Source organism: Chrysochloris asiatica, unplaced genomic scaffold, assembly GCF_000296735.1.
Source record: "Chrysochloris asiatica unplaced genomic scaffold, ChrAsi1.0 scaffold00014, whole genome shotgun sequence".
Classification (NCBI taxonomy): domain Eukaryota; kingdom Metazoa; phylum Chordata; class Mammalia; order Afrosoricida; family Chrysochloridae; genus Chrysochloris; species Chrysochloris asiatica.
This window is the reverse complement of record NW_006408532.1, coordinates 2,097,319-2,114,761: the sequence shown is the minus strand read 5'-3', so window position 1 is coordinate 2,114,761 and position 17,443 is coordinate 2,097,319. Positions and strand designations below refer to the sequence as shown.

At 40.3% G+C, this 17,443-nt stretch overlaps 1 protein-coding gene across 1 annotated transcript in view; it reads left to right on the top strand.

Moving 5' to 3' along the window:
• Positions 1-740: 740 nt before the first annotated feature.
• The window catches only part of PSMB7 (proteasome (prosome, macropain) subunit, beta type, 7), a 106,363-nt gene continuing 89,660 nt past the window's right edge, over positions 741-17,443 (top strand). Inside the window, exons 1-5 of the mRNA XM_006834751.1 lie at positions 741-844; positions 1,261-1,354; positions 2,095-2,192; positions 6,244-6,384; positions 11,514-11,629. Of these exons, the coding sequence (XP_006834814.1) occupies positions 783-844; positions 1,261-1,354; positions 2,095-2,192; positions 6,244-6,384; positions 11,514-11,629 (511 nt within the window). The 5' untranslated portion in view covers positions 741-782. The remainder of the gene's footprint in view (positions 845-1,260; positions 1,355-2,094; positions 2,193-6,243; positions 6,385-11,513; positions 11,630-17,443) is intronic.

Genomic DNA, 17,443 nt, shown 5'->3' with positions numbered 1-17,443 from the left:
CAGATTTGCCTAACTGCAGTACATCATTTGATTTCTTGACTGCTGCTTCCGTGAGTGTTGATGGTTGATCTGAGCAAAATGAAGTCTTTGACAACTTCAATCTTTTCTCCATTTATCATAATGTTATTCGTTGCGCTAGTGGTGAGGCATATGGAGCTGTAGGATCAGCACTGGACTGCAAACCACAAGGTCAGCGGTTCAAACCCATCAGCTGCTCCTCGGAAACCCTATACTGGATCGCTATAAATCGGAAACGACTGTATGGTACTTAACAACAACAACAAAGTGTAAAGTGACATTTTATTGTGGCTTTGACTTGCCTTTTCCTTGATAACTAGTGTACAGCTTTTCATGTAATTATTGGCCATTTCACAGAAGTCTTTTGAGGTGGCATCTCCATTTTACAGTGGCATAAATGGAGATTCAGAGAGTTGAGTTGACTTGTTGGATGCAAGGGTGTAGTGGTGCTGGACCTGGAACCTGGTTGTGTCTGTTTCCGAAGTCCATGCCCTTCCCTTCTGCTGCCCAGCGGAGCTGAATTAACGGTAAAAACAACTGGAGACCGGGTCTCTGGTCTGTCCACCGTGGGCAAGTCCTTTTCTCGTTCCGAGTGTTAGGGTTTCCTCCCCGCCACTAGGGGCAATATACTCCAAACATCTCCGGGCTGGTCTAGAAAGTCATGATTCGCGTGGGGGTGGGTTGAGGGGGTGGTTACTTAGCCGGAAGTGCTCACCTCTTTTCGCTTGTCCCCGCCCTCGGCCCGGAAGTGCTTATTCGGGAAGATGGCAGCTGTGTCGGTGTATCAGCGACCGGTTGGAGGTTTTTCTTTTGATAACTGCCGCAGGTGTGGCCTTGCGGGGGGACTGGGGTGAGGGCGGGAGTGGGAGTTCGGTGTCCAGGTAGGAGCGGGGCCGTGGGCTAGTCTGCAAAGTAGGAGTGTGGGGTGAACTGCGGGGTCTGCGGCCCGAGGCTCGTGTGACTCAGGGGAATCCAGGCCTGAGCGCGAGTTTCTCCGGAGGCCGGATCAGCCCTCCTCCCCAGTTCCTCCTTAGAAGAACCACGGCCTTTCTCCGAGACTCTTTTCTTTAAAATCAAAAATTAAAAACGGGAACCATGCTCCTGAGATTCGAAGATTCAGTGAACTGAGGGGTGTAAGAGCAAATAGTTACTGTTTCATGAGTTCACTATTAAGTACGTCTAGTGTCAGTGCGACTTAATGTGGTCCTGCGGTCAGCACTCAATTCCCTCTTTTGCACTCAGGAATGCCGTCTTGGAAGCCGAGTTTGCAAAGAAAGGTTACAAGCTTCCAGCTGCCCGGAAAACTGGAACGACCATCGCGGGGGTGGTTTATAAGGTAAACCTGGAGCACGGATGCCTGGCATGGTAATGAGTCAGGAGAAGCTGATGTACTAGAATAAGTCCATCAGGAAAAGCTGTGATTGCTTTTGTCGGGAGATTTGGTGCATTTGATAACAGTTCATATTCTTTTCTCTCTCTGCAGAGTTATTGATACCCTTTGCGTTTTTAAGTTAGTACTGTAGGAAGCAGGTTAATATAATGAGAGAGCTGAAGATTTGGGTGGTGTTAGGCAAATTATTCATTTCACTTAGGTGCTTCCAATTTGGGGCAGGTGGTCTTCACAGCCATCCTTTCTTCAACAACTGGAGATAACAACTCCTGCCTTAGAGGGTGGTAAAGGTCAAGAGAAAGAATGATAACTGTTGTTAAGGTAGAGAATGACATTTTAGAAAGAAATTGACAGAGGGGGGCTCTTGTAATGGGAAGATTTCTGAGTCTTAATCCAGACTTTCCCAAGGTTAGCTTTGTGATGTATAAGGAATTGACTGAATTTTTGAGCCTCATTTTTAAAATTTGAAAATGAGGATGGTAATTCCTATCACCTACTCAGGAGTCTTCTAATAAGATTTATTAATGATCCTTTTCTTGAACTCTGAAAGTGTAACAACAGATTTTTAGTAGGAGAAATGATTGGGTTGTAGTGTTGGGGGAGCAGGAGATGGCCAACATTGTTTTGTCTCTAAACTAGAGTACTGTGGTTTATACATGTAAAATGGTTTCAAACTTTTTTAATAGGATGGCATAGTTCTTGGCGCAGATACAAGGGCAACTGAAGGAATGGTTGTTGCTGACAAGAACTGTTCAAAAATACACTTCATATCTCCTAACATTTAGTAAGTATTGATGAGTTTCAATAACTTGTGTATCTTCAAACGTCATCTTGTTGTTAGGGTAATGCCCATCTCATACCGACCCCATATCATAGAACTTGCCTTGTAGGGTTTTCTTGACTGATTCATAAAGTAGTTGTGATTGTTAAGTGTTGTTGAGTCAGTTCCGACCCATAGTGACCCTGCATAGGCTTTCTGAGGAGCAACTGGTGAGCTTGAACTGCCAACCTTGCATTTCAAACTGATTTTGCAGTCTAGCACATTAACCCACAGCACCACACCAGGACTCCGACCCGTAAAGTAGAAATCTTCCAAAATTGAACTTATCACCTTCCTTAGTAAAACTTAGTGTTCAACCTGTATTTTCTATCTTCCTTATTAGAAGTTCCATCTACACTGTAACGAAGTCAGGCATCCTCAAGTCCTTTCTTTACTTCAGTCTCTAATACAGTTGGTTTGCCTTCCATGTGGCTCTGGAACCCATCCTCTCCTAGAAGGGCCTTAGTTCATCACCCCCCAACTCATTTCCCCCCTCAGCAGTTGTGAATAGATTGTTTCTCTGCCTCTTACACTTTTTATTGTCCATTTCTCTGTCATTTTGAAGTCTGTAAAATACAGATCTGATTATGTCTCTTATGACTTTAAAAACTTTTCAAGAGACTTCATATTTCTACCCTGCTTTCTGAATAAAATTGGAAAATTGTAGCTTGGTATTTAAGGTCTTGCACAATATCATAGCAGCTTACCTTTTTACTCTTGTTTTACAATTATCATCCTAACTCCATACTATTGTTACACTGGGGTTGCTTTTATAGTCCTAATGTACCATAAGTTCTCCGACAATATTTATCTGTGCTTGTGCCAACCCCCTTCTGTTTACAAGTGCTATTTTTCCCTGCTTGTAGAGTTCTTTTTAGTCATTCAAATTCTGCTCACGTGAAACCTCTCAAAGGTCAGAATTAAATCTCTCCTATAGGAGTACTGGTGTGGTGCTGTGGGTTAATGCACCAGACTTCAAAGCCGTTTGAACTGTAAGGTCGGTGGTTCAAGCTCACCAGCTGTTTCTCAGAAATCCTATACAGTGTTGCTATGGGTCAGAATCGACTCGACGGCACTTAACAACAACAATAGCATGTTGTGGCGCTGTGGGTTGATGCATCAAACTGCAAAGCCCTTTGAACTGAAAGGTCGCTGGTTCAAGCTCACTAACTGCTCCTTGGAAATCCTATACAGGGTTGCTATGGGTCAGAACTGACTTGATGGCACTTGACAACAATAGTAACAACATAGCATGTTGTGTCAGTGGAGCAGCTGGTGGGTTTGAATTGTCAACCTTGTAATTCACAGTCCAGTGCTGATCCTACAGCTCCACACCAGGAGTCCATGGCATACAATATGGAGTATTAAAATTTTTTGTCTCCTCCACTCAACTTTGAATTCTTGTGCCAGGACCATGATACATTTGTTTTTTTAATATCCAGCACTTAGTGACTTTGTTGTTAAATGCCATTGAGTCAGTTCCAGTTTATATCATTAACTGTTGTTAAATTGTTACATGCCTTTAAGTTGGTTCTGACTCAAAGCAACCCCGTATAGGGTTTCCGAGGAGCAGCTGGTGGGTTACATTGAAAATATGTGATAAATGCCATATTGCAAGATTTTTCATTTATAGAAGGGTAAGTCGAAAAGTATTGCTATTAGGATTCTAGTTTATTTATTCACGGGTTCATTCCAATAAAATGCGTTTAAACTTGTCTCCATGATCAGTGGATGGCTTCAGACAAATTCAGTAATACACTTGCTTTAGTATCCTTTTGTTAAGTGCCATCTAGTCAGGTCCAACTCAGACCTTATATAGGGTTCCCAAGGACTGCCTGGTGGGTTTGAATTGCCCACCTTTCAGTTAGCAGTCTAGTGCTTATCCTACATTGGCACACCAGGATCCTTACTCTTGTTGTTGTTAAGTGCTGTTGAGTCGATTCTGACCCATAGCGACCCTGTGTAGAGTTTCCAAGGAGCAGCTGGTGAGCTTGAACCACCAACCTTACAGTTTAGATGACTTTGCAGTCTGACGCGTTAGCCCACGGTGCCATACCAGGACTCCTTTATTCTCATTGGTTGTGGTGGTGGTTATGTGCCCTGGAGTCGGTTCCGACTCATAGCAACCCTGTACAGGGTTTCCGAGGCTGTAAATCTTTACGGGAGCAGAAAGCATCATTTTTCTCTCGCGGAACAACTGGTAGTTTCGAACTGCTGACTTTGAGGTTTGCAACCACTATGCTACCAGAGCTCCTTTACCCTCATTAGGGAGCCTAAAAAAAAAAAAAAGGATACAATCAAACAGGTTTCCAAGGGGTTCTGTTGAGTCAGTTAAATTCTTAAATTAAAGGCAGTGAGGACAGCTCAGAAGGTCTTGGTGACTTTTTTTTTCTTGAAAGACAGACACAGGATTATCATAGACTTTATTAGGAAGAAGTTTTTAGATTATTAATAGCTGAGCTGCATTGTTGAGAAAAAGGCCAAGAAAGTTGGCTTAGGGTTTTTTTTTTTCCTGTTACAACAATGTACCTGCTCATTCTTTGAGGGTAGCAAGGGCTGTCCTTTAAGAATTTTATTGGGAAACTTTACCCCATCCATCCTACAACTCTGTTTTTGTCTCTTCAGACTTCTTTTTGTTCCCCAAACTCAACATTTAAAAGAAACATAATTTGGATCCCTTGAAATTGCTGTTTGACATGATGTAAATCAAAGAGTGCAGAATTTTTTGGGAAAGGGTTTGGTGTTATTAAATGCCATTGAGTTGGTTCCAACTCACAGAGATCTTGTGTAGGGTTTCTAAGGCTTTAAAACAATTTTTTTGCAGGAGCAGAAAGCCTCATCTTTCTCATGAGGATTGATTGATGGGTTCATGCCAATCTTGTGGTTTGTAGTCCAGTGCTTATCCTATGGAGCCACTGTGCTCCCTGGGTGGTGGTGGCAGTCTGTGCTGTCAAGTCGGTTCCAACTCAAAGGGTTTCCAAGGAGTGGCTGGTGGATTTCAATTGCTGACCATAATGTTAGCAGTCCAGTGCTTATCTTACAGCATCATGCCAGGAATGGTTAGAGAGCTGAAAACATTGCCTTTAGAAGTGTATAGACCTAGGTGAAGATGTATTGAGAAACAGTAGCTGCACATTTTGATATTTTTGTTTAATAAAGGTTTAAACAACTTGTGTTGCAATACTTTTTTACTTACCCTCTTTTTTTTTAGTATCTTTGTGCATAAATGCATGTGAAGCTTCCTCATGCTTTTTTACAATTTCGTATTCCTCCATAGTAAGAATATGTTGTTAGGTGCTGTCAAGTTAATTTTGACTCATAGTGACCCCATGTGACAGCAGAACTGCTCCATAAGGTTTTCTAGGCTATAATCTTTATGGGATAAATCTCCAGGTTTTTCTTCCATGGAGTTGCTGGGTGGATTCAGACCATAAGCCATTCAGTTAGCAGCTGGTATGCCATCAGGGAAGGCTTCTTGAATTGCAAGGTTTTAAAGATTAAAAAAAGCCTGCTCTTTTGTAAAATTTGGATGTATTTATTTGTAAGATTAGTAAAATGCATGCTCTTTTAGGAGCACAAAAACGAATGATTTGAACTGTTCCATGTTGCCACAAAGAATATACTTGCATATAGCTAGATGAATATTTTCAATTTTAATGCTTTTTAAAACATTGGCTAGATAGAACAGTTAACAGTCCTTATATAGTACTCAACAACTGGTGGCGAAGTGGGTTATGCATTGGGCTGCTAACTACAAGATTAGCAATTTGAGTCCACTTGCTGCTCCATGGGAAAAAAGATGAGGCTTTCTGTGTCTGTAAAGATTTAGAGCATTGGAACCCTTATTCAGGGTTGCTGTTGACTTGGAACTGACTCAACGGCACATAACAACATAGTTCTCAAACCATCTTTATGTAACCTGAACTTCATGGAACCTATTTGTGAAGCTTCATTTCTAATTGTACCTTATGGGAGTTAAACTTCAGCTATATTTCTGATTTTTTTTTTTTTTTAGTTGTTGTGGTGCTGGGACAGCTGCAGACACAGACATGACAACCCAGCTTATTTCTTCCAACTTGGAACTCCACTCCCTCTCCACTGGCCGCCTTCCCAGAGTTGTGACAGCCAATCGGATGCTGAAGCAGATGCTTTTCAGGTAATGTTCCAGGATAGGGATTTCTAAAGTTTTTTTTTTTTTTTCATGTCTTAGTAGATTTTCAGCCAAAGGAAGCCTAGGACAGCTTTTCTAGAAGCTAGGGAAAAAGATTTAGAAATATTACATATTGTGTTAGGAATCAATTGCTATTAAAAAGTTACTTTAATTTCATAAGGCTTTTGATGGTACATTTGAATTTATGTTATTAAATTTTTGTCTTGGATAAGTTGGATGTGAGCAATTGAGTCATCTCATGAGACATAGTTGACATTGAGGGGATCACGGTGGTTCCATAGAGTAAACATTGGACTGTGAATCACAAGGTCAGTGGTTCGAGCCCACCAACCACTCTGTGTGAAAAAGATGAGACTTTTTGCTCCCTTGAAGATTTAAAGCCTTGGAAAGCTCTGTACAGGGTCACTATGAGATAGAACTGACTCATTGGCACTTACCAACAGCAACAGATGATGTTGGATATGAGTACCTTTTTTTACTTACAGTTAGAAAGAGCTGGAAGGAGCTTTTGAGTTCTCTGTGAAATCCTTATGTAGAAATGACTCAGCCTGCACCTACATACATATAGACACACAAAATAAATTAACTTTCTTCCCCCTTTTTTAAAGTCAGAATAGCAATGAAATGAAAAATGTGATGTTTTAGTTGGCAGTGTATGGGCATAATGATATGAACTAACATTTTTCTGTCTCTTACTCTTTGCCAGGCCCTGTGCTTAGTGCTTTATACTTGATCTCTTAACTGAGGTAGGGGTTGTTACCATTCTCTATAAGTGAGTGAATTGAGGCTTAAAAGGTGAAATTGTCTGACTTGATCTTTGCTCTCTGCTGATTCTCACAATAGTTCATACTAGTAGTTTTGTTTCTCCTTTATTAATCATATCACTTTATATAGTTCTGGAAATATTTAAAATTTTATGTCCATTTTCTTACATGATTTTTAAAAGAGTATACATTATAGTGGACATGGATTGGACATGCAGTCTTGGGTTTGAATTGACTTCCTTTTAGTACTTGCATTATTATGTTCAGCACATACTTCCCTCTTTTCTTTATCTGTAGAATGGATATTTTGAGAATTAAAGGGCAGCATGAATGAAAGCAAATATTGTAAATTGACAGCTCGCAGGCTTCTTTCAGCCAGTAGAGAACGTTTACTTGGGTCACATGATACTCAAAAATAAAAAGTTATCACTTGTTAAGTGCTGTCAAATTAGTTCTGACTCCCAGCAACACTGTGTAGGGTTTCCCTGGTGGGTTTGAACTGCCGACCTTGTGGTTAGCAGTCCAAACATTTTAATTAGAAAGTCTGCATTTCCAGCTGCTTTTGAAAAATTCAGAAAGCAGGTGGGATAAGACATGGCAGTAATCTTTTGAAACTGAGTGTGTTTGTTGCCTTTAGAAGGGAGTACATATGTTCTGGTGTGCTGCAGACTCTGCTTGATCTTTTGTGAATTTGTACCTCCTCAGGTACGTGTCTGGAGTCCTGGTGTGTCATTGTGAGATAAAGCACTGGACCACAAGGTCAGTGGTTCAACGTCACCAGCTGCTCCTTTGAAATCCTAGCTATGCAGAGTCACTATGAGTTGGGACTGACTTGACGGCACTTAACAACAACAGGCACGTGTCTAGTGTAGCTCCCTGTTGATATGTTCCCATTTTACAGATGAGGAAATCAAGATTTAGAATCACGGGCAGGCCACATAGTCCTTAGATCTATGTAATTCCTGCTCTGGCTATTCCGATTTCCAAATAATAGAATCATCATTCTAAATTATTACCAATGAAATTCTCTTAGTACATTGTGTCATGTTAAGTGTCGGTGAGTTGGTTCCAACTCATAGCGATCCTATGTAGGGTTTCTGAGGAGTGACTGGTTAGTTCAAACCACTGGACTAACAATTTGGGATTAGCAGTCCAGTGCTAATCCTAGTGTATTCTGCGGCACTACACTAGGACCCCACAGTGTGAGTTGTTGTGATTCATAGTGATCCTGTATAGAGTTTCCAGGGAGTGGCTGATGGGTTTGAGCTGTGACCTGTGGTGCTTTAGCAGTCCAGCATCCTACAGCGCCACACCACACCAGAGCTTGTTAAAAGCACACCTATTGAGGAGAGGTAAGGAGCTCTGGTAGCGTAGTGGTTACAAATCGGGCTGCGAACCTTAAGGTCAGCGGTTCGAAACTACCAGCTGCTCCGTGGGAGAAAGATGAGGCTTTCTACTCCCGTAAAGACTTACACCCTCGGAAACCCTATACAGGGTCGCTATGGGTCGGAACCGACTCGATGGCACATAACAACAACAACAACAATTGAGGAGAGGTGTCCTAAGACATTTGTGGATTTGACTTTGAATACAAAGCTCCCTCTAGTGGCTTGTATAATGCATTGCACTTAAACCATTTTTCTTAAGTTCTTGTATAGGGTTTCGGATGAGCGGCTGTTTGAACTGCCAGCCTTGTGATTCAAGCTTGTCTTGCATCCAGTACTTATCCTACAGGGCATACCAGGACTTCAAAACTATTTTAAAACTTATATAATTGTTGCAAATAGAGTATTTCAAGTTTCCTTGCAATGCTGTTTAAAATTTTTTGCTAAATAATCTGGCATATTTCTGTTCATCTTTTCAGAGTGTTTTAGAAATTTTGAATTCTGTGTTTTATCATTTTAAATGTAATACATTTTCTAAAGGTTAAATTTAGTCAGTTTCGTGGGGAAATTAAAATTAAGCCAGGAAATTTATGGCCCTTATATCTAATGAAATTTTGGGTGAGTTATATAAAATGAGAGTGGAAATTTAAAAAAGCATACATTTTAACATTAAACTTTGGTTCCAGTCCTGTTTGTAACACAGTCATGTGACTTTGGACAACTCACCTCATCTTTCCAAGACTCCCATTTTTTTGTCAGTAAAGTGGGGATAACACGTTTTTTCTCGCTGACTTTTGATGCTTAAATGAGTACAGAAGCAAGATCTATGAAAATGTCTAGTGCAGGACCTGATGGGTAGGTTTTGTGTTTGCATGTGTGCACACTGCCCATTTGATCCCAACTCATAGCAACCCTGTATACAGAGTAGAACTGTTCCTGTAATTACAGAGGCCTCCTGCCGGTTAATGCACGGGACTGCAAGGTTGGCAGTTCAAACTCATCAGCTGCTTCTAGGAAACCATATACAAGGTTACTATATGTTGGAACTGACTTAGGGCACTTAACAACAACAACAAACTAACTTTACGGAGTCCTAGTGTGGTGCTGTAGGATAAGCACTAGATTGCTAACCAATCGTATGGTTGGTGGTTCAAACCCACCACTCGCTTTTTTGAAACCCTATACAGTGTTTCTGTGAGTCAGAAGTGACTCGATGGCACTTAACAATCTTTATGGAAGCAGATTGCCAGGTCTTTCTTCTTATGGAGCCATTCGTGGGTTTGAACTGCTGACCTTTTGGTTAGCAGCGAGTTGCTTAGCTGTTGTGCCACCAGGGCACCTTATGGATAGTTGTTCATTGCTGTTGAGTTGGTTCTGACTCATAGTGACTTTGTCAAGTCTGCCTCCTCTAACTTCTGAAGAATAGCTCATGAGTTTCAACTGTTGACCTTGCGGTTCAAACTGACTTTGTAGTCCAGTGCATTTTCAAAGCCCCTAAAAACCCTAGTGAATATTCAGGGTTCAGGATGGTGCCCTGTACAGAGGTGTTTAGCAATGCTGCTTTATTAATATTAGTGCTTTATTGTTGTTGTTAAAAGTTGTTGTGTCGGTTCTGACTCAGTGACTTTGTATAGGGTTTCCAAGGCTGGTGAGCTCGAACCGTTGACCTTTTGGTTCATAGTCTAGTGCTTACCATACAGACTCACTGCACTTCTTTAATGTACAATGCATTAGTGTACATACATTTTTTTCTATGCTTAGTAGTATTTTGTTTTATAAAAATGGGATCATAGTTGTACATACTATGCTATAACCTAATCTTTTCACCTAACAATGCAGCTTGAATAGTTTTCTATGCTGAAGCATTTCAAAATGACAATAATCTTTCCTTTATTTATTTTTTAAAAGTAGTACATGATCACTGAAAAAAAAATTAGACACTTATAAATGTGGAATGAAAGTAAATGTTGCTTGATGTTCTGCCACTTAAGCACAGACATTATAAATTCTTTGATACTTGATACTTTTATATATGCTTTTACAATAACAGAATCCTACAATAAGTGCTATTTGGTAATTTATTCTGTTCATTTTTTCTGTTTGAAGAGCTAAAGGCTCACAGTGGTGAATTTCAAACCCAGCATGTTGTCTTAGGTCTAGCATAACAATTTTAATGTTAAAAAGTAGAACCAAATACAGTCTGTAGAAATGGAAAACCATCAAGGTATTAGGTCCAAAGGAATAAAAACATGGACAATTAAATGAAGGTTGACAATGTAATATTTATTCTGTTCATGTTCCTGAAGAGGTTTACCTGTATCCTTTCGGTGGTAGCGATGGGCTTATAGACGATCATGGAATAGTTTCATCATCCATTTCCCTGAATGATGAAATACTTTTTTAACTGAAAATGAGTTTATGTCTGCAATTATGGATTATAGTTTTGAAGATTTATTCAAAGAAAAAGTTTTTGTGTGAGCAATTTTCCTGAAAGATTATAATGAGGTAGATAATGTGAACATTTTGAGTTTAGTAGATCCCCATTGATAACCATGAAGGCGGCTTTCCTGCTGATCACAGAGATGTGATGGAAAGGGTGCTGATAATCTGGAGTAAGCCAAATTTGGCTTTGAACTCTGACTCTTGAGACACTGTGCAAGCACTTAATGTTTTGAGGTTTTGGTTTTCTATAACATGAGGATTATATTGTCTTCTTTTAAATGATTAGATGAAATAAGGCATAAGGAATACCTCACATAATTTGCAGTTAATATTGCATAATAGTAGACATTCAACTAATGTTCTTTCTATTCCTAATTGTTTTTATCAAAGCAATAATTCTTAATGGAATATTCTCAATTTAAGAAGCTTTTTGCTATCTTGATTCTTATGCAGCTTTTGGTTAAGTTACAGTGATGCAGTGAAGATTCATACTTTTTTTTTTAATGCATATTCTTATCACCAGGTATCAAGGTTACATTGGTGCAGCCCTAGTTTTAGGGGGAGTAGATGTTACTGGACCTCACCTCTACAGCATCTATCCTCATGGATCAACTGATAAATTGCCTTATGTCACCATGGGTGAGTGTAAATGTTTCCCTGATGTTCCCAAATCTTTATTTGCAAAGATGGTCTCTTAAAGAGCTAGTCTAGTTCCAGTTAGAGGGGGCAGTGTAATACAGTGTTTTGATTCATTCAACAATATGGTATTTATTGCATGCCTATTATGAAGGAATCCTGGTAGCATAGTGGGTTATGAGCTGGGCTGCTAACTATTGCAAAGTCAGAAGTTTGAATCTGCTAGTTGTTTCACGGGAAAAAGATGAGGCTTTCTGCTTCTGTAAAGATTTACAGCCTTGGATTTACAGGGTTGCTTTGAGTCAGAACTGACTTGGTAGCACACAACTGCTAGTATTTATCATCAGGCCCTATTCCAAGTGTTTGGGATATACCAGTGAACAAAGTAACAGATAAAGATACTTGCTCACAAGAGTGTATTTTTAGTGGGGGTTGTTGTTGTTTGTGCCATTGTGTAGGTTACGACTCAGTGACCCTGTGTAGATAGGGTGTTTGAGGAGTGGCTGGTGGGTTTGAACTGCTGACCTTGAGGTTCAAACTGACCTTTTGGTCCAGTACTTTTCCTACAGCACCACACTAGTGGGTAGAGAGCCAATGTACAACAACTAGCAACTCTAATAAGTATCTAGAAAGAAAGACTAGGTGATGTACTTCCAAAAATCAGCCAGTGAAACCCTATGTATCCCACTGATACAATCTCCAGCTGATCATGAGATACCTCTGGACTGGGCAGCATTACATTTTGTTTTTGATGGGGTTGCCATGAGATGGAAGCTAACAACAACATATATATAATCTGTTAGTGATAAATATCTGTTAGAAAAAAAGTAATGCAGTGACATTGTATAAGATTTTATAGTTGTACAGGATTTTACATTTGGGGAAATGGGGTGGATTTTACATTTGGGGAAATTGGGTGAATACATGGGACCTTGTATTATTTCTGCTTGTTGTTTTTAAGTGCCATCGAGTTGGCTCCGACTCATAGCGACCATATGTGGTCACCAGCCGCTCCTCAGAAACCCTATATAGGTCATTATGGGTCGGAATAGATTCGACTGTACTTAACAACAACTGGGTGACTTGAAAGTAGTAGGCAGAGGGTAGAATGGGGTGTAAATTGTAGTATTCATTAGGAGAGTTAGGGTAGGTTTTGTGAAGAAGGTGAGATTTTAGTGGAAGAGCCTGCCAGGCAGAGGGTAAACTAGAGTGGAGGCAGGTATATGGATAGGGGTGTGTGTTGTTGTTTTTAAGTGAGCTAGAGGGACTGGGGGCCCTCCTCACCACTTAATCTCTGAGAAATTCTATCACTTAACTCCTCTTGGCTGGTTGGTTTCCTCAACTGTGAAATGGTATCAATAATATTCCCAGGGGTTGTAATGATTAGCAATAATGTATATAAAGCTTCTGATCTCATGCTTGGTCTGTAAATAGGAGCTCCTTTCTTTCTAGACCAGCTTTTTTCATTTGTGTTTTAACTCTTAACTGCTAGTTAAGAGTGTGTGTGTGTTTTAATAACTCCCCTCTTCTTAGGAGAATTGAGATTTGCAAATTACAACCTTTATGTTACATTTCTGAGTCATGTTGTATAAGGTCTAGAAATTCAAATTGAGATTGTGTAGCTGGTTTTCCCAGTGTCTTTTATTTCTTACTTTTTTTGCATGGTTATCTTGGCTATGCAGAACTAGGGAAAACACCTCCCTTGGGAAATTTGGAAATTGCCGGTTTGAGACTTTGCTGTTCCCATTGTGTACCTGTTATGTGCTGTTGAATCGGTTCTGATTCACAGGGACCCTGTACAGGGTTTCTGAGGAGCGCTGGCAGAATTGAATTATCAGCCTTGTGGTTAGCAGTCCCGTACAGCACCACACCAGGACTCCATTGTGTTACCTAGCTTCTTGTAAGACTATTGTTGTTGTTGTTATTAAGTGCTGTTGAGTCGGTTCCGACCCATAGCGACCCTGTACAGGGTTTCCGAGGGTGTAAATCCTTACGGGAGTGGCTGGTAGTTTCTCCCGCGGAGTGGCTGGTAGTTTCGAACCGCTGACCTTAAGGTTCGCAGCCCGATTTGTAACCACTACATGCAACATATATTTCTTATTTGTTGGGAAAATGCTTTATTCCCATGTAAATCTTTGTAATTATTTTTAAATGAAAGTGCAGTAATTTTAGAATTATTGTGGATTGCTTTATTCAACTATTTTTATTCTCTAGTATTGTTTTTGTTTCTGCCCATATGATCCCTTTTTGTTGTTGTTAAGCGCCCTTGAGTCAATTATGACTCGTAGCGACCCTGTGTAGGGTTTCTGGTGGGTTGGACCACCGACCTTGCAATCCAAACTAACTTTGCTTATCCTATAGTTTATCCTCTGGCTCTTTTAAATGGTGGTAAGGTGAAATGACCTTTCCTTTTTAATAATTATATTTCTTATTTTTCAATTTTTTACTTTAAAAAATGTCAAACTTGCAGAAAGTTTACAACATTGTAAAATTAATAATCATACATTCTGTAGATTGTTCCAATTACCATTTCACCACATCACACATAATTTATTTCAGTTCTAAAATGGGAAAATTGAGTTGGTTTCTCTTGCTTTTGAAATACAGTAATTTATCTTTTGAGCTTCGTGCTGAATTTAGGAGAAGTTGTTGGAAGTGAATAGTCAAGAAGATTTGTGTCTACTTATTTCACTCCTCAGTCGGGCTTTGTGCTGTGTCTTGGCCAATGGTGTTCCTAGTATCTCTTTTAAGTGTAGTTTGAGTTCAGGGTGATTGTGAGTTTATAGAACACCCTGTTTAGAAATTACTTATTCCGTACAATAATGGTTCTGCTGTCATTATAAATATAGTGGTTATGAGTTGGGCTGCTAACTTCAGGTCAGCAGTTTGAAACTACCAGCCATTCTGCGGGGGAAAGATGAGGCTTTCTGTTCCCATGAAGATTTACAGCTTCGGAAACCCTATGCAGGGTCACTATGAGTTGGAACCGACTCCAAGACATACCACCACTACTACCATCATCATTACAAAGGGAGTAATGCGGTGTGGCGCTGCAGCATAATGCACTGGACTGCAAGGTCAGTGGTTCAGACTCTCCTTGGAAACCCTACATAGAGTTGTTATGAATCAGAATGGACTCCACTGCGCTTAATAGCAATCATTATAAGATCAGATTTAAAAGATTTCGACCAGTAAAACAGTGTCTGATTTTTATGTTGTTGTGTGAGGTGCCAACGAGTTGGTTCCAATTCATGATGACCCTCCAGTGTGGTGCTGTGGATTAATGTGCTCAACTGCAAAGTCATTTGATCCGCAATATTGGGGTTCAAGCTCACCAGCCGTTCTTCTGAAACCCTATACAGGTCGCTATGGGTTGGGTAACATGTTCAAGAGTCTCACCATCCTGGCTTCTAAAGAGCTTTCAGGTTATATTTATTCAAAGGCAGATTTGGTCATTCTTTTGGTGGCAGCTCATGGTGTATTTAATTTTCCTCCGCAGCACGACTCAGTTCTTCTGTCTTCCTTATTCTATTCATTGTCCAGTTTTCGTATGCATATGAGACAATTGAAAGTGTACCATAACTTCAGTCAGGCTCATATTACATCTTCCAAAGTGACATCTTGGCTTTTTGACACTTTAAAGAGGTCTTTTGCTGCATATTTGTCCAGTGCAGTCTGTCATGGGAGGGTAAAGGGGGTGGGGTAGGGGATGGGACAGGCATTAAACAACTTAGTACAAAAGAACACATTGTGATAAATGCCCTTGAAAAGGACAGTATGCAGTAAGAGAATAACAGGAAGGAATATGTGGATGATGAGTATTTGGGAAGTCCTCATTGAACAAGTAACCTTAAAATATTTTCTAATGTAAGTAACTTATGGACTTGATGAAATATTCAAGCAGGACAACGTTTACATGAAAAATGTGCCTTTATTCCATGTTCATCCCCCATAGGAACCACTGTTAAGAATTTTTGTTTTTTTCCAGAAATAGTTGTGTGGTTTACATCGGTCCATTCTACCATCTCTCCCTTCCAAAAACACATAAGTGAAGTCATATTATACATAGTATCTTCCCCTTATTATTTATTTTGAAAATATTTTTGTATCAGCACTTGTAGATTGATGTCATTTCTGTCACAGCTATCACATTATTCAGCTATAACAGGATTTACTGACCATTCTTCTGTTGATGAATGTTTGGTTTTCCTGTTGATGAATTTTTGCAGCCAGTGTGTCTTGGTATACTTTGTATAAGTACAAGCCTTAGAAAAATTCCTAATAGTGAAATTTCTGCATTAAGGTATTGTTGCTGTGAAGTGCTGTCGAGTCTTTTCCAACCCATAACCACCCTGTATAGGGTTTCCTAGGAGCAGCTGGTGAGCTTGAACTGCCGACCTTGCCGTTCAGATGGCTTTGCAGTCTGGCACATTAACCCACAGCGCCACACCAGGTATATGCATGTATTAATCAGGATTGTTTGTTGCAAGCAATAAAATCACTGCATAATTGAAGAAAGAGTGGGAAAGTTTTTTTAAAAAATGCTTACAAAATGACTGAGAGGATGAGAACTAGTATTGGTGCCACAGGCCAGAGACCGCATCTAGAATTGTGTTGTAGAATGGACAATTGCAGCCACGTTCAGGGGACTCCAGTCTTCAAGGTGGGCACTCCACTCATGCTGCCCTGGTTGCTTCCAGGATGCTGTGTCTTTCACTGCCAGGGAGTTCCTTATTGCAAAGGGTTGGTTCTTTAGAGTGAAGCTTAACCTCCCACTCATAAGGTGGTAGGTTCCCAGAGCATAGGAAGTGAGTGCAAATGCCAGGTAACCCAAAGGAATGACAGATGGCCATATAGTGTATTTTACCTTTTGAGAATCTTTGCCAAATTGACTTTCAAAAAGATGACACTAGTTTACACTCCCACCAACAGATTATGAGAATACATTTCTCTCACAGCCACTCCCACACTGGATATTTTTGTTAACCTGATGGTAAAAAATGGGAAGAAGTTACGACTCACAGCAACTCTGTATAGTATTTCCGAGGTTGTAAGTCTTTATGGGAGTCCTGGTGTGGCGCTGTGGGATAATGCACTAGACTGCAAAGTCAATTTGAACTGTAAGGTTGGTGGTTCAGGAAACCAGTCGCTCCTTGGAAACCCTCTAGAGGGTCGCTATGGGTCGGAACTGACTCGATGGCATTTAACAACAAAGTCTTTAAGGGAAGACAAAGCCTCATCTTTCTCTTGCAGAGTGGCTAATAGAGTCAAACTGCTGACCTTGTGGTTAGCAGCTGAACTTGTAATCCACTATGCTACCAGGGCCCTTAAGCAATTTGCCCTCCATTCCCCACACACCCCTAACTCCTAAGAAAAAGTTTACTTCTAGACCTGTGTTGTGCAAGGGATTGGAGTGATCAAAGGGACAGAAAGGCCAGCCTTTGTGGGATTGATGAGGCAAGTGCTCTGTGTGTGTGTGTGTGTGTGTGTGTGTGTGTGAGAAAGAGAGAGAGAGAGAGAGAGAGAGCACGAGCGAGCAGTGGGTAGAAGAGGTTGTTGGTGGTGTTGGAGTGAAGGATTCCATACAGGGGCACAGCAGAAGCAACGACATGGAGGGACAAAGAGGAATGGCAAGTTTAGGAAGGTGTGAGCTGAGGCAAGGCTGGTGATATATACTGAGTCCTTTTCTTTTTATTTTTTAAAATGTTTTATTGTGAATTATATGATAGTTTACATGAGAGAACTTTAGTTTTATATTCATTCCATCGTATATCATTTCATTGCCATGGTTCCAGTCCCCTCCATGCATCATCTTCC